This window comes from Theropithecus gelada, chromosome 3 (genome assembly GCF_003255815.1).
Source record: "Theropithecus gelada isolate Dixy chromosome 3, Tgel_1.0, whole genome shotgun sequence".
Lineage (NCBI taxonomy): Eukaryota > Metazoa > Chordata > Mammalia > Primates > Cercopithecidae > Theropithecus > Theropithecus gelada.
Window position 1 is genome coordinate 111847660 of NC_037670.1, and position 24996 is coordinate 111872655.

Below are 24996 nucleotides of genomic sequence, written 5' to 3' on the forward strand. Positions count from 1 at the left end.
CCCGCCACCGCGCCAGGCTAATTTTTTTGTATTTTTAGTAGAGACAGGATTTCACCGTGGTCTCGATCTCCTGACCTCGTGATCCGCCCGCCTCGGCCTCCCAAAGTGCTGGGATTACAGGCGTGAGCCACCGCGCCCAGCCACAGTGATGCCTTTTAATCACAGGCATTATAGGAGGGACAGGTTGGTAGGAGGAGACAACGGGTTTAGTTTTGCATTTACTGACCGGAGATGAGTGTTAGCTCTCTAGGTAGAGGTGTTCCGCAGGCAACTAGTGTTGCGGGATAAATCATAGACGGGAGAGACCGAGCAGAGTTCAGGAGAGCCTTTATTATTAAGGTGATCACCGGCTCAGTCGGACTAGGGTCCAGAAAGTCTGAGCCCCGAATAAAGGGATCAATCACCTTTTAAGCAGTTTGTGGCGGGAGTTACGTGCTGCAGGAAGCGTACTTGCAGAAGCAAGAACAAAGGCAGTTACTGTTTTACATTTGTTACACCTTACATCCTTGGGAATACCTGCTTTTGTAACACTTACCAGTTTTGTGACTTTACAGCAGCGCTAGGGAGGGAAGCAAGAACTCGCTGTGCCTCAAGGAATGTGAAACGATGGAACACAGATAAGACTCTCCGTGCATAGAGGAGAAATAAGCAGTTAATGTTCTCTCTTAACCCAGGCTTCGGGGGGCGGGGGGTGATATATTACATTCTACCTCAAGGGAAAGGATATACTTCTTGATTAATATACTTACACACTTCATTAATTTCCCTTTCACTGGCTATTCCTAATCATTCCCCCAGGGCCTTGCAGTTTTGTCTCATTCGCTGCTCTATACCGTAGCTGAGCACAAAACCTAGTTCTTAACATTGATTAAATAAATCTGGTCAGGTGCTCCCATGGGTGATCTGGAAGGAGTTAAATTTGGTAGTCATGGGAGACGCTTCTGTGAAGCCATAGGAGCGAAGGTTGTGACGGCAGGACAGAACTCAGCTTCAGAATCTTTCTGGCCGCTAAACCTTCAAAGTGCCGTCTTTGGGGAATGCTGCCTCAAATGGCTCGCGAGGTCCTACAACATCTACATTTATTTTGGAAAATCTGTTTCCGTAAAACCCAGCATACTTAATCACCAACTTTTGTTAACTTTATGGTGGCATATTAATACCTGTCAGGTTGATTTTAGTAGGAGTGGGACGGGGCTGACCTCACCGTCCCACCCTTCGGTATAAGGCCAGCGTCTTCACGATCTCGCTTTTCACAACCCCAGTCCCTGAGGGCTTATTTGGAGCTGTCGGAGTCCCCAGGACGTGGCCCCGGAGCAGGGTGAGGTGCCACCGTTAGAGGTGTCACAGTTCCCGGCGCCCGGACAGGGGGCGGTGCTCACGCCCCAGGCCCCGCTGACGCGATGTAGGCCGAGATCACCTCAGGCGCTCGCGGTGCAATCACAGAGCGCGCCGTAGCCGGTCGAACTCGCCCTGAGATCCCTCCGCTCAGTGCCTTCAACGCCGTGCCCTGGTACCCCGCACCCGGGCATACAAAAGTGGGTCGCCCGCGATTCTCAGGGATTGATCGCCTCTTCAGCTAAGTTCTCTTCCGTTCCCGTACCACTGTGCCACAGGCGCAGCCCGCTTCCTCAGGTCCCCTATCCCGCGCAAGAAGACCACGGCTTCGCAGAGTGTTATTTAAGGGGCGTGGCCAGCGGAACATCCCGCCCCATTCTGTGACGCACAAGGTGGCGCGCGTGGGACCCGAGGGGTGGGGCTGGGTTTAGTAGGAAACCTGGGGGCCGGGGCCGCCTGTGGACGACCATCTGCCAGCTTCTCTCGCTCCGTCGACTAGGAGGAGCGGTGGCGACCTCGGCCTTCAGTGTCTTCGGCAGAGTGAAATGGCGGCGGCGGCCGGGATGATGTTGCTGGGCTTGCTGCAGGCGGGTGGGTCGGTGCTGGGCCAGGCGATGGAGAAGGTGACAGGCGGCAACCTCCTGTCCATGCTGCTGATCGCCTGCGCCTTCACCCTCAGTTTAGTCTACCTGTTCCGTCTCGCCGCCGGCCACCTGGTCCAGCTGCCCGCAGGGGCGGTACGTACATTCTTTAGGGTCCGAGTGGGGCGCGCGCCGCAGCTGAGGCGGCCGAAGGGCTGGCGTCGGCGGCTCCGTGGCCCCGACCGGCTCAGTGCTCTGGCTGGAAGGCAACTGGGGGCGACTGCAGCCATGCTTGGCGTGGCTGTGGTGGCAGGCGCGCTGGGGGCTGGAGTAGTGGCTGCGGCGGCGGCACTGCCGCTGGTGGCGCTGGCTGTAGCGCCCGCCGTTACCTTGTGATGGGAGGCGTTGCTGGCCTCCCCGGCTGTGTATCTGATCCTGGACGGGGTCGTGGTTGCGGCATTTGTGGTTGTAGCAGTGGCTGTACTGACCACGGCAGTGGTGCTCCTAGTGGCGGTGGCTGGATTGGCGGCTGTGGGTTTGAACGACCCTCTGGTCGTTGGGGCCCTTGGTGTGGGGGTCCTGATGGGGATGCTGTTGGCGGCTGGCCCGTCATCCTGGAGGCTGCCCTGTGTGGTACAGGGTTTTGTGGGCTGTAGTAGTGCCCCTAATGGCGGTTTATACCCATATTAAGGAGGATGTGTAGAGTGTTATAGTGGGAGTGACTGGAGTATGGTAAGGGCCTTCCTCCGATGCTAATAATATAAGTTTCTCGGCCGGACGCGGTGGCTCATGCCTGTAATCCCAGCACTTTGGGAGGCCGAGGCGGGTGGATCACCTGAGGTCAGGAGTTCCAGACGAGCCTGGCCAATATGGTGAATACAAAAAAACAAAAATACAAAATACAAAAATACAAAATACAAATACAAAAAAACAAAACAAAAATTAGCTGGATGTGGTGGCGCACTCCTGTGGTCCCAGCTACTTGGGAAGCTGAGGCCCGAGAATCGCCTGAACTCAGGAGGTGGAGGTTGCAGTAAGCCGAGATCGCGCCACTGGACTCCAGCATTGGCGATAGCGTGACTCCATCTCAGGGAAAAAAAAAAAAAAAAAAAAAAAAAATCATTTTCTCCAATTTAACCGCTTTATTAACCTAGCTTTCAACCTCCTAAATGTTATTTGATGGATGCACCCTTTACAGTCAGCAATAAGTAGCTTTTGAAAACTATCCTTTTACTGACAGTGCAATGTACAAACTTTTGACCAAGTAGCTTTTAAAACAATTTTTGTTTGAACCATACCAGGCATAAGACAGAGTTATTTATTTATTTATTTATTTATTTCCTACACATGGGATTTTTAAGGAAGTGATATTTGTCTCTGGGAAGACAAAGTTACTTTTACTGTTCAAAGATAGTTCTATTAGCTGAGGAGTGCTGTGAGGTTGTGGGGCTCCTTTCTATTTGAGACCACCAGAGAATTGAGGAGTATTACCCTTTTTCATTATTGTACGTTTGATTTTCAGGATACTTAATGTTGTAATCTGCAGGTCTCATTTTGTGGCATCTAAAGAACCTTTTATGAAGAATGCTAGAGTTCTTGCTAGAGCTGATCTACTCTCTAAAATCAGTGGCTCTAGTTCACTTGCAGTGAGAGAAGCATGAGATGGATTGTTTACTGAGAAATAAATGTAGCTTCTTAAACATTTCCCTTCTTTCTATACCACAAGTTACTGTTTGTTTTTTTGATACCTTCTTTAAGCAAGTGTCTCGGACTAAAATTGTGAGTAGTAGAAGTAGTAAGTAGTGAAGAAACAATATAGTGGGCCCTCCGGGGACACGAATTCCACATTTGGGAATTCAACCAAGTGTAGATCTAAAATACTTGGGGGAAAACCCCAATACAAAATAACACAACAATAAAAAATAATACAAATAAAAAACACAGTTTAACAACTATTTACATAGCCATTACATTGTATTGGGTATTGTAAATAATATAGAAATGGTTTAAGGTATATGAGAGGATGTGCATAGGTTATACGCAAATACCTTGCCATTTTATTAAGGGACTTGAGGATCCCTGGATACAAATCTGTGAGGGGGTCCTGGAACCAGTTCCCCACAAATGGCAAAGGACAACTGTAGTTTGACCTTTTTGGTTTTTTGCTATTAATGGTTAGAAAAGTTGCCTGGAGACACCAATAATAAATGGCCACTTTCTGGACAGTGTCCATCATTTAAAGTTACAGTGCCTTAGTGTTTATCTAGTTGTTTATTTTACACCTTGTTTTGAGTTTCTGTTCTTTTCTACAATAGCTACTCTCTTAAGGTATTTGTGATTTGGCTGTTCTCAAGTTACTTCTGATGCTTCCTTTTTTTTTTGGTAACTTTTTTTTAAGTCTTAATAGCTATTTTGTTTAATAGTTTGGTCATGAAATGAAACTGGATTTCTCTCTTGAAATGAAGCGAGAACTGAATTTATTATTTTTTTCTCTTGTAGAAAAGTCCTCCATACATTTTCTCCCCGATTCCATTCCTTGGGCATGCCATAGCCTTTGGGAAAAGTCCAGTTGAATTTCTAGAAAATGCATATGAGAAGGTAAGTCTTCCAAATAATTAGAGGGGGAAAAAACAAAAAACAACGAGAGAAGTGCTTTTTAAACTTTTTTTTAAAAAAGTGGCAGAACATTTAAAAATATTGTAATTGTATATGTATCTTCAGTATGGGAAACAAAATGGAAACTGCTCTGGTTTAAGAGATGGTATCTTACAGATACCTATCCTTTTAGCTTTTCCCATGTCCTGGGGTCATCTTTGAGACACCACTGAGGAACCCTGTAGTTCTGGCAACTATGGTTTAAAAGCCACTGTTCTGAGTTTTCTATTCACTTATTGTTGTTAAAATTGATATTAATTAACCCTCATTTTTCTTTACCATGCATCTGTGGGATTTTCTAACCTGCTCTATACATCTTCTGTGATTTCACTGTCCACTTGGATGACTCACATGACAGCATAGCTACTCAATTCTTTGCCTGTCTTCTCTCTAATGAGCTTTCCTGTGCCAGTTAAGCCATTTACTTCACAGTCTCACTTTGGACTTCTCACTCTTAACTCTTTCACCTTCACAGTATTAATTTAGATATCCTATTCTTAGACCATACCTTCTCCTGGTTTGCTTGTGCAACTCCTTAAATTATAACTATTCTTTGACCTCGTTGAATCTTGCATTCCATTTACTTTCTCCTGATCCATCAGCCTTCATTCTTCACTTTCCTTTTTCCACTTTGGGTCCATGGCATGTCGTTTCCATTACACTCTTGCCAATACTGTACTTTACATTTCCTAAACCCTGCATCTTTTCATTGTGTTCAGCTGGCAGAAGTCACCCTCGGAGGCAGCCAGTTATTGTCTCCCTCAGCACCAGCTTAGTTTCTTCTTGATTTTATGATTGCTTACCTTAATGATATTTGAACACTGCTCCACAGTCCTATTATGTTCTTGTGATTGGGCCTACTTTTCTGCTCATTACAATGACTAATTCAAACCTTCACTTTTCTAAACTTCTGAATCTTTCTACCTCTCCATCAAAGCAGATGATTTTTTCTCCTGTTTAGGAGACAATGATTAAAAACATTGATTTAGGAGACAATGATTAAAAACCATTTAAAGGAAACTTCCTCATTTTCTCAGTTTCAGATACGCAAACCTATTTGTATTTATATAGTAATCCTATTCTCTTTTCTTCCTATCACAGTAATAATTATAAAACACTTACTTTATGCCAGTACTTAGTGCTTTAAAGAGATCATCTCACTGAAGCTGCACAGAAACCCTTTCAGGTATATTTATTTTATAGATGACAAAACTGAGAAGCAGAGAGGATATATAATTTCTTCTTGGATTCACTGCTAGACAGTGGCCAGCCAGGATTTACACATGTTCTGATTTCTGAGCCTATACTTTTATTAACGATAACAATAATGGAAAACAAGTCATTAAGGTGCTAAGTAAGCCAAGGTACTCTTCTCTGCCCTGTATATAAAATTTGTATATAATTTTATATACAAATATATACAAGTATATAAAATTTGGCAGCAGCTCTGTGAAGAACTGCTATTATTATTATTACCATTGTATAGGTGAGAGAAACTAAACACAGAGATAGTAAGTTATCTGACTATAGGACCAAAGTCATACAGCAAATAGGTGGAGGAGCTGGGATTTGAACATAGACAGTCTGGTTCACTGTGTTCTACCACTTTGATTTTATTACAACTATATTTTGCCTCTTGTTGGAGGCTGAACTCTCCATCCCTCTTTTGTCTCAGGAACTTTTTACTTTTATTTGTTTTCGCAGTGTATTGTTGACTTCTCTTTCAACGGCATCTTTCCTTTTTCTCTGAAAAATTCTTGTCACCCATTTAAAAACTTCCTTAAAGTGGCTTGTGAGGCTCTGTAAGGTCTAACGCTGCCTCGTGCTCAACTCTCATCTTCTCCTTTCTCTTTCCCTTACCTTTAGGGCCTTTGTGTATGTTTAGCTACCAAACTAACTCCTCATTCTTCTGGTCTGAACCCAGTTGTCTTTTCCTCTGTTAGGTCTCCCTTTTTTATATTCTCTCATCACAGAGTTGCTTTCCTTAATACTTGTCACATTTGCAGTTTTACATTGATTAATTTGTATTTTTTCCAATAGACTAAGCTTGGTGAGTTGGGGACAGTATTTTTGTTCATGATTATACCCCCAGAGTCTAGTCTTCAATAATAATCAGAAAACTGCAAGGGGAAGCTTTTAACATCTAACCAAATTAATATAAAATAAATAATGAAGTCATTTAATATAGGTGAGATAGTGCTAAAATAGATAAATAAACTTTTAGTTCTTCACATAGCAGGTACTATAGAAAAGGTCAAAATCTTTGGTTAGTCTTGTAAAATTTGTTTTTAAACAAAGGGGGAAGAAAAGTCTATATTTTCAGAGGTGTTCATCACAGAATTAGCTGTAATAACTAAAGAAAACCCTGATGTCCAATAATTAAAGAGTAGTCAGTAAATTAACATTGTGATATTTATATAGACAATAGAAAATATTGTCAATATAAACTGAAAAAAGCATAATTAACAGTTATATTTGTATTACATTTGCAACTAAATGAACATAATTATAAATTTGGACAAAGGAAGGAGGAGTATGGCAAGATGAAAAGAATTGCTTTAAGGTTTATGTATGTTTTTATTTTTTCAATAATGCATTCTTTTGTGATTTTAAAGTTATTGTCTTAGTGTTGCATGTTTTTGGTAACATCACCATGTGTACTTTTCTCTTTTTAGTATGGACCTGTATTTAGTTTTACCATGGTAGGCAAGACATTTACTTACCTTCTGGGGAGTGATGCTGCTGCACTGCTTTTTAATAGTAAAAATGAAGACCTGAATGCAGAAGATGTCTACAGTCGCCTGACAACACCTGTGTTTGGGAAGGGAGTTGCATACGATGTGCCTAATCCAGTAGGTGACACTGTTATACCATGAACAAAGGCAAATCTATACTTCAGTAGTTATAGCTAATAGTGAGACATTATACATTTAAAATGTAGAAACAGCCAGGCATGGTGGCTTATGCCTGTAATCCCAGCACTTTGGGAGGCCGAGGTGGGTGGATCACTTGAGGTCAGGAGTTCGAGACCAGCCTGGTCAACATGGTGAAACCCCGTCTCTACTAAAAATACAAAAATTAGCTGGAGCTGGTGGTGCACACCAGTAATCCCAGCTACTTGGGAGGCTGAGGCATGAGAATCGCTTGAACTCGGGAGGTGGAGGTTGCAGTGAGCTGAGATCACACCACTGCACTTTAGCCTTGGCAACAGAGTGAGACTCTGTCTCAAAAACAAAAAACCACACCTACCCACCCACCCACCCACACACACACACACACCCATCCACCCACAAAGAAACCAACCAGACAAAAATATAATACAATGTAGAACCGGTTTATTCACTTGGTTCAAAAGTCTGAAGAATCGTGAGAAGAAGGGCCATGGATAACTGATAAGTAATGGGTATTTTGTTTTATAGTTGCTGTCATGGCTAAACAATATTAAAGGGCTTCCTGTATAAATAATGGAATCAGTGATAACTTAGCATATTGGGATTTAATATGAAAGGGTTATAAGACAATCCTGTTATTTCATCAAAAGGACTTCCTACCTACCCATTCCTGCCTGAAATTCTAACATAAGAGCTGTTTAGAGATTGCTGACTTTAGAAGTCCTCTTTTAATGCAACTACTTCAGGTGTGGGGTACATCTATGTGTATGTGTTACCCTCAAAAGCCAAATATGAAATTGTTTTAAGTTGATAATAGAACACAAATCAGACAATTGGCCCCAAAGCTTGGTGTGGGCTCTGGCTGTGAATGTAACACACATTAGCCAGTATCCTACTATAGCAGTTAAGAGTTAACATTAAATCTTGTTTGTAGTGATGGGGAATGAGGGAATGAATGGTTCTCCTTAAGGCCAAAAAAGAGGGCCCTGCAAAATCCCTCTGCTCAGATATTCATTTAGACTCCATTCTTTAGAGTCATATATATTTATTCTTTTAGACTCTTAAAATGTAAATGCCCAAAGGGTTAAAACCACTAGTTGTGTTAGTGTTACATAGGTATAATAATCTAAATGGATTTCATGATAAAACAAAAATGTGTTTTAGTGCTGTATCCCCTTTTTGAATTTTTTTGAAGGTTTTCTTGGAGCAGAAGAAAATGTTAAAAAGTGGCCTTAACATTGCCCACTTTAAACAGCATGTTTCTATAATTGAAAAAGAAACAAAGGAATACTTTCAGAGTTGGGGAGAAAGTGGAGAAAAAAGTAAGCAAAATGTTTTTTGTTTATCTTCACATTTCTACTTCTCTGTGAATAGAAAAGTAGAGTATATATGTGTGTAGTATATAAAAAGCAAATTACAGTGTTTGTAAAACTACCTTGGATTTATGGGAGGGATATGTAATGATTACCATGAAGTTGTAACTGAGAATCCAGCTTTTATACTGGGCTGCAGTTAAGTATTGCCTTCAGAGGCAATTGCTGTGCCCATAGTAGGAAGCAACATCTGCCCACAGGGCGGCAGGACCCAGGGCAGCAGGTCACTACATTCTGGGTCTGGCCTTTGGCCTCTATAAGAGGTCCAGAATCTTTGTTTTTGGTGTACTTAAGTTGATATGATATATTTTCTAATCATATAAGAAACTGATGTATAAATTAGAATGCCAATGTGATAATGCATGTGAGACTTATAATTACAGCACCAAGAAATCCAGAATATTTACTGATATTCTCTTTATTGACAAATATAATTGGAAAGCCAAATGATCATTGGAAGTTCATTTAGTGAATGTGGAATTAACAGGAAATTAATTGGATAATTTTTGTGAGTTGAGTGTCATCAAATTATGCTTGCTTGGTGCGTTTGTCTCCAGTGTTGGAATATACTAATTGGTGATTATAGTTTTCTTTTGTATATGGCTAGTAATTCCATTTTAGTCCTGATCTTCCTACTTTTAACCTGGGAAATAATCTGATCTTTGGCTGCTGTTCCTTGGGAAGTACCTTATTATTGTCATATGCACTATAAATAACATTTTTCTGCTTTTGTTATTGTGACCTGAAAATCAAATAACCACATTTATTCTTTTTATGATGAAGTGCTCATGAGTGAGATTTTGAGATGTGTTTCTGGGATCTGTTTTGCCTGTTCAGAGGGACAGGGTACTTCCTATTGTTTGGTTTATTGCCCCTCTTTATTGTTGTACATAGTCACATGTCTGTCTACAGACTTTTTTTGGTGATATCAATAGGATCTTGTTTGTTATTGAGCTCTGTTTTTATTCTCAATTTTCTTTCACTTTTTGGAAATAGTAATGAGAATAATCTTTTTTTCTCCCTAGATGTGTTTGAAGCTCTTTCTGAGCTCATAATTTTAACAGCTAGCCATTGTTTGCATGGAAAGGAAATCAGAAGTCAACTCAATGAAAAGGTGGCACAGCTGTATGCAGATTTGGATGGAGGTTTCAGCCATGCAGCCTGGCTGTTACCAGGTTGGCTGCCTTTGCCTAGTTTCAGGTATGGATAAGGAAGATACTACACTTGGTTATTTAACTTTGTATAATTATTGTAGTGTTGGTATGCTTTGCCTTAACAAAGATAAAAATTAAACAAGAAAAACATACAAAATGGGTAAGATTATGAACCCCCTTTCTTCTATAAGAATTCAAGACAAGTTTTCTTTATATAGTGAGCTCATTTAAAGTAAGTTTCAGTTTATTACAAAGGTGACTTACTGTCTGTCTAGTCTAATATTTTATTTATGTTTTTGTTTTTGAGATGGGGTCTTGCTCTGTTGCCCTGGCTGTAGTGCAGTGGTGTGATCTCGGCTCACTGCAGTCTCTGCCTCCTGTGTTCAAGCAATTCTCCTGCCTCATCCTCCCGAGGAGCTGGGACTACAGGCATGTGCCACCATGCCCAACTGATTTTTGTATTTTTAGTAGAGACAGGGTTTCATCATGTTGGCTAGGCTGGTTTCGAACTCCTGACCTCAGGTGATCCATCTGCCTCAGCCTCCCGAAGTGTTGGGATTACAGGCATGAGCCTCTGAGCCCAGCCTAGTTTAAAACCTGCTTACCTCACATATTCCTTATCCTCAGGAAAGTCTCCGAACTATATCTAAAAGTGATACAGCCCTTCTCTAAGCACTTGTTTGACATCTTGGGTGGCTTTTTATTTTATTGTGAAGTTTCTTTGTTTTGAATATTTGTGCCTTTATTTAATTTTCTGTTTCTTAAGGACAGGGACTGCCTCTGATATAAAGAAATATTGCTTTTAGGATGTGATCCATAGCTTAGTGCTTAGTGTTTTGCGTATTAGTAGGCTTTCTATACTTTTGTTGATTCATTTGTGTTTAGGTGTTTAGGTGACAGATGGGAGGAGATAGATTGCTAGTCCCTTTTCCTTCTATTTCTGTCCCCTCTATCTAGTTATAGATTAGAAGAGGGGTGGGAGTAAAAGGAAGAGCCAGGAGAGATTCTCTAAAGTTCTCTGGAACTCATCATACCGTATATTTGCAAGTAGCTTTGCAGTTTCAAAATGTTTTAATATATATTATATTAGAACACCCAGCACAGCCCTGGGCCCATAGTGGGTTCTCCATAAATGTGCATTTCTTTTTTTTGTTTTTTTTTGAGATGGAGTCTCACTCTGTCGTCCAGGCTGGAGTGAAGTGGTGCCATCTCAGCTCACTGCAAGCTCCGCCTCCTGGGTTCACGCCATTCTCCTGGCTCAGCTTCCCGAGTAGCTGGGACTACAGGCGCCTGCCACCACACTCGGCTAATTTTTTTGTATTATTAATAGAGATGGGGTTTCACTGTGTTGGCCAGGATGGTCTCGATCTCCTGACCTCGTGATCCGCCTGCCTCGGCCTCCCAAAGTGCTGGGATTACAGGCATGAGCCACAGTGCCTGCCCATAAATGTGCATTTCTACCTGTCTGTTTCTACCTGCTGTGTCTCTTGGATGAAGTCAGAACTTGTTATGTTAAGCCCTTTACATTCTGGCCCAGTCTTTCTTTCTTTTACTCATACCGACTAATTTAACCAAATTATTCCATTCACCTTCTTAAACAGGCCTATGTTTTCCTGGTTTGACTGTATTCATACAGTTAAGCTCTAACATCTTCTCTTCTGTACACATGGTCTCAGTCGGTTCTCAATAACAGAATAACAATCTTGTAAATGAAACAGTGTAGGAGTTTTTATTAGAAGGCTTGATTTAAGAGGGGGCTTGGGAGTCAGATTGCCTAGTTTTAAATTCAAGCTCCAATGTTTGCTTTCTGTGTGATCTTATGCAGCTAGCTATAACTTGAGGTTAATGTATGTACCTCACAGGAAGATAAAAGTGAGTAATTCATGTAAAATACTTAACATGGTACCTGCTACATAATGAACATATTATTTAAAGGTAAAATTTAGGAGTTGAAGTTTGTTTTCTGAATCTGCTAGTATTTTCACCCCCTACAAAAAACTGTTGTATTAGAAAGTGAAAAGTAGAATCAGATTCCATAGAAGAACCAGAGTGACTCTCCTACTTTAAGACTTGATTTGGTATTAAAATTGGAATTTTATGTTAATTTAAGAGTATTCTACTTTCTGTTGAACTGGAAAATACTCCTAAAGGAATTTCTTCCTTGTTTTAGGCCTTTAGTTTGAACATAGGTAATATGTTAAGAATCTGAGATATATATGTTAAATAAAGCACAGTTCTTGCCCTTAGGGACTGTGGACATTTTTAACAATGTAAGATTTTCATGACTTCCAGTATGTTCCTGGTTCTGATTTTTTTGTCAATTATTTTAGAGTCATTAAAGTTGGTTAAATAAGGTGCTTTATGCTAGGTCCTGGTTTTCAAAATGAATTTGATCCTAGAAGGTTATTTCTTTATTAAAAAAATCATCTTTGTCTTTTAATTACAGACGCAGGGACAGAGCTCATCGGGAAATCAAGAATATTTTCTATAAGGCAATCCAGAAACGCAGACAGTCTCAAGAAAAAATTGATGACATTCTGCAAACTTTACTAGATGCTACATACAAGTAAGTGCTATTCAGATAACATATTAAGCTGAAGCAGGAAATTACACATTAAAACACAATTAAGTAATATTTCCAGTTAAAAAACAGTGTTGTTGGCAAAATAAGTTGATAACTATGATCCTTGGACTTTTTAAATTGTTGAGACATAAACTGTCGGCATCTGTATCTTACTGTAATCCCAGTAACTGGGTATGGTAAAAGTTTGCTAATGAACTGTAATGGAGTCTTTTGTAATCAAAATCGTTTTGTGCTGGTCTGTCTCTTCCCTAAGAGAAAAAAACTCTGACTTGTGATAGTCAAATATAAGAGACTATTATACCTGAAAAATGTATTCATTATGTCACTTTATTTAAAGGTTGAGGCATGAAATGTATGTGCCAAAATGTTAAATTTGTGTGTTTGGTTCATTCCTTAGGGATGGGCGTCCTTTGACTGACGATGAAGTAGCAGGGATGCTTATTGGACTACTCTTGGCAGGGCAGCATACATCCTCAACTACTAGTGCTTGGATGGGCTTCTTTTTGGCCAGAGACAAAACACTTCAAGAAAAATGTTATTTAGAACAGAAAACAGTCTGTGGAGAGAATCTGCCTCCTTTAACTTATGACCAGGTTTGTTGGATTTTTCAGTTTCATTGCTGCCTTATGACTTTGAGTATCTGTGGCTAATTTTTAAAAGGGACAATTTGAGATTTTCTATGTACTATAGCTTAAACTGATCAGCGTCTCTATTTTTAGCAAATTCCCCATAACCTTACCTAAAATATCTTAATGTTATTGCTTCTTGCCATAACATGAGCAGAGACTTCTGAAAGTAGTAGTAGTAGTAGTAATGAGGACTAGATATTTACAAACACTTTGTGCAGCTTGCTGGGGTGGAAAGGAAGAGAGGACAACTCACTGCACAACCTGACATTCCATCTTGGAAGCAAACCTTGTTGATATCATCTTCCTGTTATCTTTTGTGTTTTTGGTCGTATATTAATGTGGTGTATTACACTGATTTTCAGGTGTTAATTGTATTCCTGGGATAAATCCTACTTTGTCATGGTGCATAGTTCTTTTTATATGTTACTGCATTCAATTTGCTGGTGTTTTGTTGAGGATTTTTGCATCCATATTCATAAGGGATATTGATCTCTAGTTTCACTGTGATGTCTTTGGCTAGTTTTGATATCAGGATCATACTGGTCTCATAGAATGAATTTGGAAGTATTCTTTTTTTCTTCTAAGTTTTGGAAGAGTTTGTGGATGATTGGTGTTAATCCTTTTTTTTTTTAACATATTTGCTAAAATTCAACAGTGAAATCATCTAGATCTGTGCTTTTCTTTCTGGGAAGACTTTACTTACTAATTCAATTTATTTGTTACAGGTTTATTCAGATATTCCATTTCTTCTTATGTCAGTTTCAGTAGTTTATATCTCTAGGAATCTATCCATTTCATCTAGGTTACCTAATTTGTTGGCATACAATTGTTCATAGTATTCTCATAATCCCTTTTATTTCTGTAAGCTCAGTATTGATATCTCAATACTCATTCTTGTTTTTAGTAACTTTTAAAATAACAGCTTAATTGATATATTTACATACCATAAATCCATCCATTTAAAATCTACACTTTGTGGTTTTTAGCATATTCAGAGTTGGGAAACCATCATCATAATTTAATTTTAGAACATTTACATCACTCCCAAAAGACAGCCAGTACCCATTAGCAGTCATGCTTCATTCTCCCTGACTCCTGCCCTTGGCAACCATTAATCTCTTTTTGCCTCTATGAGTTTGCCTATTCCGGATATTTCATATAAATGGGATCATACAATATGTAGTCTTTTGTGACTAGCTTGTTTCACTTAGCATGTTACCAGGGTTCATCCATGTTGTAGCATGTATCATTACTTCAGTCTTTGTTATTACCAATAATACTCCATTATATGGATATACCACATTTTGTTTATTCATCAGTTGATGGACATTTGGGTTGTTTCCACCTTTTAAATTATTATGAATAATGCTGCTCTAAACATTTTTTGTATACTGTATATTTGTATTTGTATACTGATTTTATGTGGACATGTGTTTTCAATTTTGTGGGGGTCATACCTAGGAGTAGAATTGCTGGGTCATAAGATAACTTTGAAGAACTGCCACACTGTTTTTAAAAGTGGCTGCACCACTTTCAAATCTCAATAAACAGTGTATGCTGGTCCTGACTTCACCCCCTCACCAAACTTGTTAACTTGATTTTTTTGTTATAGTAGGTGTGAAGTGGTACTTTTTTTTTTTTTTTTTTTGAGACAGAGTCTTGGTGAGATGCCCAGGCTTCAGTGCAATGGCGCCATTCTTGGTTCACTGCAACTTCAGCTTCCCGGGTTCAAGCTATTCTCCTGCCTCAGCCTCCCAAGTAGCTGGGTGCACACCACCACACCTGGCTAATTTTTGTATTTTTAGTAGAGATGAGGTTTCACCATATTGGCCAGGCTGGTCTCGAACTCCTGACCTCAAGTCATGCGCCTGCCTTGGCCTCCCAAAGTGCTGGGATTACAGGCGTGAACCACTGTGCCCAGTTGGTATTTTGTTTTGATTTTTCATTTTCCTGGTGACTAGTGATGTTGAATGTCTTATGATGTGCTCTTTGGCTTTGGTATATCTTCTTTGGGAGAAATGTCTGCTTACATCCTGTTCCCATTTTTAAAATGAGTTGTCTTTTTATTATTGAGTTGTAAGAGTTCATGTATTTTTTTTTTTAATGTGCTTTTGGTGTCGGAGAAACCAGTACCTAATCAAAGTGTATGAAGATTTATTTCTGTGTATTCTTCTTAGTGTTTTGTAGTTTCATATCTTACATTTAGGTCTTTGATCTGTTTTGAATTAATTTATGTATATGGTGTGAGGTTATCATTCTTTTGTGTGTGGTTATCCAGTTGTCCCACACTGTTTGCTGAAAAGATTATTTTTTCTGCGTTGAATTGTCTTTGTAAAAAAATCTATTATAGCCAGGCGCAGTGGCACATGCCTGTATTCTCAGCTACTGAGAAGCTGAGATGGGAAGGTCGCTTGAGCCCAGGACTTGGGGTCCAGCCTGGGCAACATAGTGAGACCCTGTCTGTAAAAAAAAAAAAATGTTTTAAAAAGCCTCTTGACCATAAATTTAAGGCTTTATTTCTGGACTCAGTTATATCCCATTGATATGTTTAATCTGGTGCCATTACAGTAGTTTTGTAATAAGTTTTGAATTCGGGAGTGTGAGTCCTCTGACTTTGTCCTTTTCAAGGCTGTTTATCTACTCCTAGTCCCTTTAATTTCCATATGAATTTTGGGGTCAGTGTGTCAATTTCTGCAAAGAAGCTGACTGAGATTTTTGACAATGTTTGCATTGTGTTGCTATATTAATTTGGGAGCATTGCTATCTTAACAATTTCAGTCTTTACATCTATGGACATGGCATGTCTTTCTATTATTTTAGTTCTTTAATTTCTTTCAACAGTGTTTTGCAGTTTTTGGTGTACAGTGTTTAAACTTCTCTTATTAAATGTATTCTTAAATATTTTTTTATTATTATTATTTTGATGTTATTCTTTCTTCTGCCAGTTCAAATCTGCTGTTGATTCCCTCGGGTGAATTTTTCATTTCAGTTCTCATACTTCTCAGTTCTTGAATTTCTATTTGGTTTTCTAAAAAAAAATTTGTTGATATTCTCTATTTTACTAGCGATAACTAGGCATATTTTGCTATAATTCTTTGAACCTATTTATAATAGCTGATTTAAATCATTATCTAGTAAGTCCAATGTCTGGGCTTCTTCATTGATAGTTTCTATTAAACTGCTTTCTTTTTCTATGCACTGGCCATACTTTCCTGTTTTGGTGTGTTTTTTGTAAGCTTTTGTTGAAAACTGTACATTTAAAATAATGTGGTAACTGTGGAAATCAGATGCCCTCCTCCCTGGGTTTATTGTTGCTGGCTTTTTGTTATTGTTACTGCTGCTGCTGTTTGTTTACTGCCTTTCCTGGATTAATTATGTCATTCTTTGTTTAGTGAAGTCTTTGAAATCTCTGCTTATGTAATTACTTTAGTGGGCATCTGATATTTGGACAGAGATTTACTGAGGTGCTTTGAACAGCCAGTCTCCTAGCTTTTGCTGAAAGGCTCTGTGTGTGTGTGTGTTAGGGGATGTTATTAACACTCCAACAGGCAGTTACAAGTCTGCCTTCACTACCTGTGTATACAGGTCAGCCAAAGGTAAAAGATTACAGCCTCTTAGATCTTACCTGGGCATGTGCATGGTCTTATACATATGTGTGGCCTTCAAGATCCTCTTATGTTGGAACTTTTCAAAGTCTCCTGTGGACATCTCATTCTCCAGTTTTCCCTTTTAAACTTCTTGTTCTGTCTCTTAGCACCAATTGATATCACCATCTCTGGTGCCTTCAGTGTTAAACAATTTTTGCTAATTATTTTTGGAAAATTTGCTCTGGCTCCTCTAATACTTGTTAGGCTTCTGGCTTTCACAGCTGCTATAGTTGCCATGCTATTGGTTTCCGGGGCTACCATGGATTTGGGGAGAGGAGGATGAGAGAAATACAACTTCCACTACCACAAAGCTTACTCTTCTTACCAAGATTCAGATTTATTTTTCTTGAATTAACTCTCCTTACATTGTTGCAAGCCTTTGATTAATCTTCCGGAATTTTGAAAAAGTTGACACTGAGATTTTTGCTACCGTTTTCATTTTTTGGAGGAGTGAATTTTGTAGGTTCTTACTTCATTCTTCAGGGTGGATCACCTTTCTTTCTGTTACCTTGCCCTCCTTTTTCACGTTGGACAGTGTGGTAGAGCATGATAATCCCAGCCACCTTGAACCAGTTACCTCTACTTTTAGCTGGAATGCAAGCTGTCTTGTACTAACCAAGACGTTAAACTAATTTTTTATGCTGTTGAAGTATGTTATTTATAACAATCAGGAAATGCTTTCTCATTTTAGCTCAAGGATCTAAATTTACTTGATCGCTGTATAAAAGAAACATTAAGACTTAGACCTCCTATAATGATCATGATGAGAATGGCCAGAACTCCTCAGGTGAGTATCTTGGCTACATCTTCCCCTCCATACCCCCAGTTTTTATTTATCAAAAAGAGGAAATAGCTGGGTGTGGTGGTTCACACCTGTAATCTCAATACGTTGGGAGGCTGAGGTGGGAGGATCACTTGAGGCCAGAATTTGAGACCAGCCTGGTTTGAGACCAACATAGTGAGACCGACCTCATCTCTACAAATTTTTTTCTAAAAATTAGCTGGCCAGAATTGCACATGCTTGTGGTCCCAGCTACTCAGGAGGCTGATGTCGGTAGATTGCTTGAGCCTGGGAGGTTGAAACTGCAGTGATCCGTGATCACACCACTGCACTGCTGCCTGGGCAACAGAGCAAGACCTTGTCTCAAAAAAAAGGAAAAGAGGAAGTAGAGTAGCATAAAATAGATTTTTTTTTTAAATTAAAAAAGTAGAATAATCATTTTTACCTAACTTCAGTTTTATATATTCTAAAAACATATTTTTAACATAATTGTAGATAGTATACATGCTAATCTTTTTTTTTTTTTAAAAGATGGGATTTCTCTCGTTGCCCAGGCTGGAGTGTGATGGCGCAATCTCGGCTCACCACAACCTCTGCCTCCTGGGTTTAAGCGATTCTCCTGCCTCGCCTCCCGAGTAGCTGAGATTATAGGGGCATGCCACCACACCTGGCTAATTTTTTGTATTTTCAGTAGAGACAGGATTTCTCCATGTTGGTCAGGCTGGTCTCAAACTCCTGACCTCAGGTGATCTACCCGCCTTGGCCTCCCAAAGTGCTGGGATTACAGGCGTGAGCCACCGCGCCCGGCCTACATGCTAATCTTTAATGCTAATCATGCTCTGCATTTTTCTTTACCAATTGGGGTTTTAAAAATGAAAGTACATATTTTTCTTGGTTTTAAAAATAACATTTTGTTGTAAAAAATTGTTAGTATGAAGTGTACAAATTGGATAGTGAAAGTCTCTCTGAAATTCAAACCCTACCTCCAAGGCATTATGGGTTTGATTTGTATACTGTGTACTTCCAACCTAACGCTGGCTCACTGGAAATCATCTTGAGTTAAAATAATTTTTAGTTTGCCTATTATCTAGCCAGTTTTTAAATATATGTACAGATGGTTCTTGATTTATGGTGATTCAACTTATAATTTTTTGACTTTATGATGGATTTATCAGGATGTAAACCTATCATAAGTCAAGGAGCATCTGAGTATCCATGTATGTTCATGCTTTATTACACAATTATCTGATTATTTGGCAGCACATTTTTAAATTCTCTAATGAAATGTGTGGCTTTTGTTTATAGACCGTGGCAGGGTATACCATTCCTCCAGGACATCAGGTGTGTGTTTCTCCCACTGTCAATCAAAGACTTAAAGACTCATGGGTAGAACGCCTGGACTTTAATCCTGATCGCTACTTACAGGATAACCCAGCATCAGGGGAAAAGTTTGCCTATGTGCCATTTGGAGCTGGTAAGATGATTATATTTTATATTGGAAATGTTTGTTCTGATAACATACTTGTCTCTGTCAAAATATTCTATATGAATTGTGTTTACAAATTATCTCTCCCTTTCCTCATTAGGGACATTTTTGCAAACTTTTATAGGAGACGAATCTTTATAAGTTGGAGAAAAATATTTCCTTTGTACTAAATGGAATTGTTCAGTGAATCCTTATATAATGCTTCATTACTTCCTAACGTGTCTGGTTTTATTAGGTCTAATTTTTATAGTCCACCCTTGTTTTCCCTTACAATAGTATTTAAAGCTATTTGTGGATTTCTCTTTTAAAGAACCATTGGAGTCAGCACACCATTCAGGGCATTAATTTAAGTTAAATATAAGAGATTACTAGTATTTCACAAAAAAGCAAAGACAGTCTTTTAAAATTAAAGCTTTTCTGGATTTGCTCTCTGTGAATATCCTTATGAGAAAATGGTCTTTGAATCTGGGCAGGTTGTGTGTAGGCTTGCAAATTTCATTTTCAATAAGATCCTAAAATAATTTAGGTATACCCTTGTTTCTCCAGTAATTTCTTTATCCATTGGTTCTCTGTACTGATTAAACTATGTTCTATGACTTGAGTCTTTCCAAAGGGATCATTTAAATGACAGATGACTTGTCATTGGTCATACTTTTTCCGTATAAAGGAAAGTATAAAGTCCTTTGGGAACGTCATATCTTAACTTTATGTAATAAATTCAATACTGTGGTATATAACACAATATATAAAAGAATCATAGTTTTTTTGTTTGTTTGTTTGAGAGAGTCTTGCTTTGTCACCCAGGCTAGAGTGCAGTGGTGCAATCTCTCAGCTCACTACAACCTCCACCTCTGGGTTCAAGTAATTCTCGTGCCTTAGCCTCCTGAGTAGTTGGGATTACAGTTGTGTAACCACCATGCTCAGCTAATTTTTGTACTTTTAGTAGAGACTGGGTTTCGCCATGTTGGCCAGGCTGGTCTCGAATTCCTGGCCTGAAGCGATCTGCCCACCCCGGCCTCCCAAAGTGCTGGGATTACAGGCGTGAGCCATGCCACCTGGCCAAAGAATCAGATTGTTATACAGATGGGAAGAGCGTTAGTTCTGTAGCCCAATTTCTGCCCCAAAGATGAATCATTTCTAAACTAGTAATTATCTGGTTTCCACTTGAACTTTACTAGAAATGGGTTGTGGGTTATTCAGTTACCTTATATGATAGCTCATTCCATTTTTGGACAGCTGTCATTTTTAGAGCCTTATATTAAAGCTGAAATCTGTTTCCTTTTAACATCCCATTTATAGTTGGTCCTAACCATAGTCTCTGAACTTATATTGTATGGGAGATTTGAGTACAGATACAATGTCTCCTCAATCTTTTTTTCAATCTTTGTGTTAGTTTCCTAGGGCTTCTGTAACTAATTACCACAATATGGGTGGCTTAAAACAATAGAAATTTATTCTCTCACAGTTTTGGAGGCTGAAAGTGTGAAATCAAGGTATTGGCAGGACCGTTCTCCTCCTCAAGGTTCTACAGGAGAATCCTTCCTTGCATCCTCCTAGCTTCTAGTGGCTCTTGGCAATCCTTGGCTTGTAACTACATCATTCCAATTACTACCCATCTTCAACAGGCTTTCTTCTTGTTCATGTCTCTGTATCTTCACATGGCATTCTTATAAGGACACCAGTCATTGGATCTAAGGCCTACCCTAAGTCAGGGTGATCTCATCTTAAATAATTACGTATATAAAGATCCTATTTTCCAGTTAAGATCACATTCTAAGGTTCTGGATGGACTTGAATTTGTGGGGGGATATATGATCTCACATTAATCACATTACATGTCTCTAATTTCTTTACTCATTCTTTTACTTTGTAATTGTGCTGTTTATTTATGTTGGTGCATATAGTTCATTCATTTTCATAATATTACATTTTGTGAATCATCAGAATTTATCTACTCTTTTGTTGATTCAGTTTTAGGATACTTCTTGCTTGTTGTGATTAAATCCTTTGACTATTCTTCCTGTAAGCCAAGCTTCTCTTTAGTTGTTATATTTGAAATATGGACCAACTTGTAAATGCTCATCTTAAATGTCACTTCTAGAAATAAGTACAGTTATGGGCCAAGCAAGCACTGTGCTAAGCACTCAGTATCAGTTTAGGTTTTTTCTTTTGATGAAGAATCTTGCAATGAAATGCCCAAATTTTTTTTTTTTTTTTTTTTTTTTTTGAGACGGAGTCTCGCTGTGTCTCCCAGGCTGGAGTGCAGTGGCGTGATCTCCTCACTGCAAGCTCCGCCTCCCGGGTTCACGCCATTCTCCCGCCTCAGCCTCCCAAGTAGCTGAGACTACAGGCGCCCGCCACCACGCCCGGCTAGTTTTTTGTATTTTTAGTAGAGACGGGGTTTCACCATGTTAGCCAGGATAGTCTCCATCTCCTGACCTCGTGATCCACCCGCCTCGGCCTCCCAAAGTGCTGGGATTACAGGCTTGAGCCACCGCGCCCGGCCAAAATGCCCAAATCTTAAGTCAACATTCATTGAGTTTTGACAAATGAATAATCTTTAGTTAAGTCTAATTTATCAGTTTTTTAAATGGTTATTGCTTTCTGGCCCTGTCTTGAAATTTTTGCTTAGTCCATGTCATGAAGATATTCTCCTGTTCTTCTCTACTAAACTTTATGCTGTTAGCATCATGGTTTGTGGCCCTTCTTGAATTAATATTTGATTATGGTGTGAAAAATTTCATTTTTCCCCCATGTAATATCTAGTTATTCCTGGACCTTATGTTGAAAAGACTTTTCTTTTCCTCATTGGCTTGGTGTCTTTATTGAGAATCAAATAACCATAAAAATACTCTGTTCTGGGCTCTGTGCTCTGTTCCATTTATCTATTTGTTGATCCTTACCTAGTACCACTCTTGTGTTTTACCTTTAGTCTTGAAGTCAGATTTGAAATCAGTTTTATGTCTTCCAACTCAGTTCTTTTTCCAAGATTGCTTTGGATATCCTAGGTCCTTTGTATTTGCATATACATTTTAGAATTAGCTTGTCAGTTTCTACATGGATGTGACTTTTTAGTATATGTATTATTTTGGGTTCATTAAATCTCATTTTCTTTCATAATCATTTATAATGACATTTGAGGTTTTGACTGGAAGGTTTTCATATAGACTTTTAACTAGGGCTTTCTTGGGACAGAAACAGAATATTCTACTATATTCCCAAACTAGATTACCATCTTATGATTCAAACTTTCCCATATATTTAACCCAGATATATGTTTTCAGTAAAAGTAATTGGAAAAGTTATGTGATTAGTCAAGTACTGTTTTCCTAAAATGTGATATTGAAAATCTCCTGGAATTTTTAATAATTCACAGTTTTATGTGAAAAGAATGTCATCTTTTTATTATACTATCTGTACATTTGCGATTCATCTAAAATGTAAATAAAAATATCACCTCAGAGTAAAAAGGATGAGAAAGAATTTAAACCGATTCTTGTAACTTTTTCTTTTTTTTAGGGCGTCATCGTTGTATTGGGGAAAATTTTGCCTATGTTCAAATTAAGACAATTTGGTCCACTATGCTTCGTTTATATGAATTTGATCTCATTGATGGATACTTTCCCACCGTGAATTATACAACTATGATTCACACCCCTGAAAACCCAGTTATTCGTTACAAACGAAGATCAAAATGAAAAGACTGCCAGGAGCTAATATATGTGATCGTCACTGTAAGCCACAAAGGCGTTCGAAGAGAATGAAGTGTACAAAACAACTCTTGTAGTGTACTGTTTTTTTGAGTGTGTAATTCTAAAAGCCAGTTTAACTTATGATTTAGTATTTTGTTAACTGAATGGTTCTATCAAATATAATAGCATTTGAAACATTTTCTAATAGTTATGTTACTTATACATGTGCTTTCAGGAAGTTCATTAGTAAAACAACTGTTCGGGGGGGATCTAGGTAATTGGCAGATTCTAAATAATATAATTTCCATGTAATAATTTTAAGAGTACTCATAGCTCTTGCCAAATAAGTTCAGGGTATTCAAACCTTGGACTAGTCCTGCAAGGTATAAAGAATAAAAATCCCAGTGAGATACTTGGAAACCACAGGTTATTATTTATCTGGGCAATTATTGTGTGTGTGAGGATAGAAGAGGGAATAATCGAACATCTAAAGCCTTGAATAAGAGAATACTAACTGTTTTAGTATGATGATATTCAGAAATGGAGATGTTATAGAAAAATAAATCCTTTGGAATTTTAACTAAAATCACTGCATATAGGAAATTAAGAGATCTAGGAACATATTTGATAAGATTTCTTAAAAATAATGTAATTGTTAATGCTAAAGACTGCTCGTGTATCTTGATCTAATTACTAAATAATTACATGTTTACCTGATAAGTATGTATCTAGTTCTACAAGGTCACATTTATGTGGAAGTCCAAAGTCAAGTCCTTAGGGGATAATTTTGTTTTGGCTCACATGTTCCCTGCTTCCTCTCTTTTTTTTTTTGAGATGGAGTCTAGCTCTGTTGCCGAGGCTGGAGTGCAGTGGCACGATCTTGGCTCATTGGATCCTCTGCCTCCCGGGTTCAAGCAAATCTCTGCCTCAGCCTCCCAAGTAGTTGGGAGTACAGGCGCCTACCACCGTGCCTGGCTAATTTTTTGTATTTTTAGTAGAGACGGAGGTTTCACTATGTTGGCCAGGCTAGTCTTGAACTCCTGACCTCGTGATCCACCCGCCTCAGCCTCCCGAAGTGCTGGGGTTACAGGCATGAGCCACCGTGCCTGGCCTTCCCTGCTTCCTCTCTAGAATCCAGTTAGGGATGTTTGTTACTACTTGTGTTGATTAAAACAGTTAAACTAACTTTTTTCTTTTAAAAATGTGAGATCAGTGAACTCTGACTTTAAGATAATCTGAAACAAGGTCCTTGGGAGTAATATAATTGGTCACATTCTGTAAAGCACATTCTGTTTAGGAATCAACTTATCTTAAATTATAACTCCGGGCCTAACTATATGAGATGGCTGAAAAAATACCGCATCATCTGTTTTCACTAGATGATGCCAAAATATTTTGCTTTCTGTATATTACAGTTCTTTTTAAAAGGCTGGAAGACTCATGTTAAACTCTAATTGTGAAGGCAGAATCTCTGCTAATTTTTCACATTAAAATTCTCTTTGAAAAAATATAGCCTGTATTCATGAATTGTAAAGTATGTGCTTCAGTGAGCAGAGTTAGGGAATCCAGGAACTTGAGTGAGGGAAAAATTACATCTTTATTTGCACTAATTTCTAACTGCAATTTAGTATTTATTTCATTTATGAATTTGGGCAACATTAGCAGTATCCATGATTTTGTCAATAGAAATCTCAGATATTTTCATATTACAGATGTTACAGATTTCTTGAAGTATCTAGTTACGAACCCGAGATAAGGCTAGTCTAATGTTTAGTGAATAGTTTTAGACTTAACAGATTTCATTTTTAATCACAAACTAATTATTGAGGTGCATAAACAAGTGTGACTGCAGAGGCCTAATATCGTAAGGAGGCTTGGTGGTCAAACAATGGCAGTAAACTCAGCTTGATCAGATCATTTGTCCATGTTTTTTTTCTCCACTGTCTCCTAGAGCAGAATGGCCTTGAATGGCAAGCCATGCTTAGCTGAAAAAGGTTTTTACCCACAACCTGCCCCTTCAACTAACTGCTTTAGAGTATGTTTGCTATTTCTAGAATTCCTCTTATTGGAACCCAGCTTCTAATGTGGAAAATTTAAGTATAGTTGGCCCCTTGTATCTGTGGGTTCTGCATACTCTGATTCAACCAACTGCAGGTTTAAAATATTAAAAATAAAACCCCACAACAAT

At 38.8% G+C, this 24996-nt stretch overlaps 1 protein-coding gene across 2 annotated transcripts; it reads left to right on the forward strand.

The window, feature by feature from the left end:
- Window positions 1-548: 548 nt before the first annotated feature.
- LOC112620077 (lanosterol 14-alpha demethylase) lies at window positions 549-24318 on the forward strand. 2 transcript variants are annotated; one of them, XM_025378118.1, is made up of 11 exons: window positions 549-2072; window positions 4416-4514; window positions 7247-7423; window positions 8658-8784; window positions 9861-10035; window positions 12436-12555; window positions 12971-13166; window positions 17541-17636; window positions 18936-18971; window positions 19056-19104; window positions 22636-24318. In XM_025378118.1, the coding sequence occupies exons 1-11, from the start codon at window positions 1881-1883 to the stop codon at window positions 22812-22814; spliced, it is 1446 nt and encodes a 481-aa protein (XP_025233903.1). In that variant the 5' UTR covers window positions 549-1880; the 3' UTR covers window positions 22815-24318. The 2 variants fall into 2 exon arrangements, with proteins under 2 accessions (XP_025233903.1, XP_025233902.1); XM_025378117.1 differs by having other exon boundaries at window positions 18936-19104; window positions 22636-24311.
- The last annotated feature ends 678 nt before the right edge of the window (window positions 24319-24996 follow it).

What these genes read in the sequence shown, in the direction of transcription:
- LOC112620077 (XM_025378117.1), top strand. Translation starts at nt 1,881, where the DNA reads ATGGCGGCGGCGGCCGGGATGATGTTGCTGGGCTTGCTGCAGGCGGGT. An exon ending in TAGAAAATGCATATGAGAAG is followed by an intron (nt 4,515 to 7,246) that starts GTAAGTCTTCCA and finishes TTCTCTTTTTAG; the next exon opens with TATGGACCTGTATTTAGTTT. An exon ending in CATACGATGTGCCTAATCCA is followed by an intron (nt 7,424 to 8,657) that starts GTAGGTGACACT and finishes ATTTTTTTGAAG; the next exon opens with GTTTTCTTGGAGCAGAAGAA.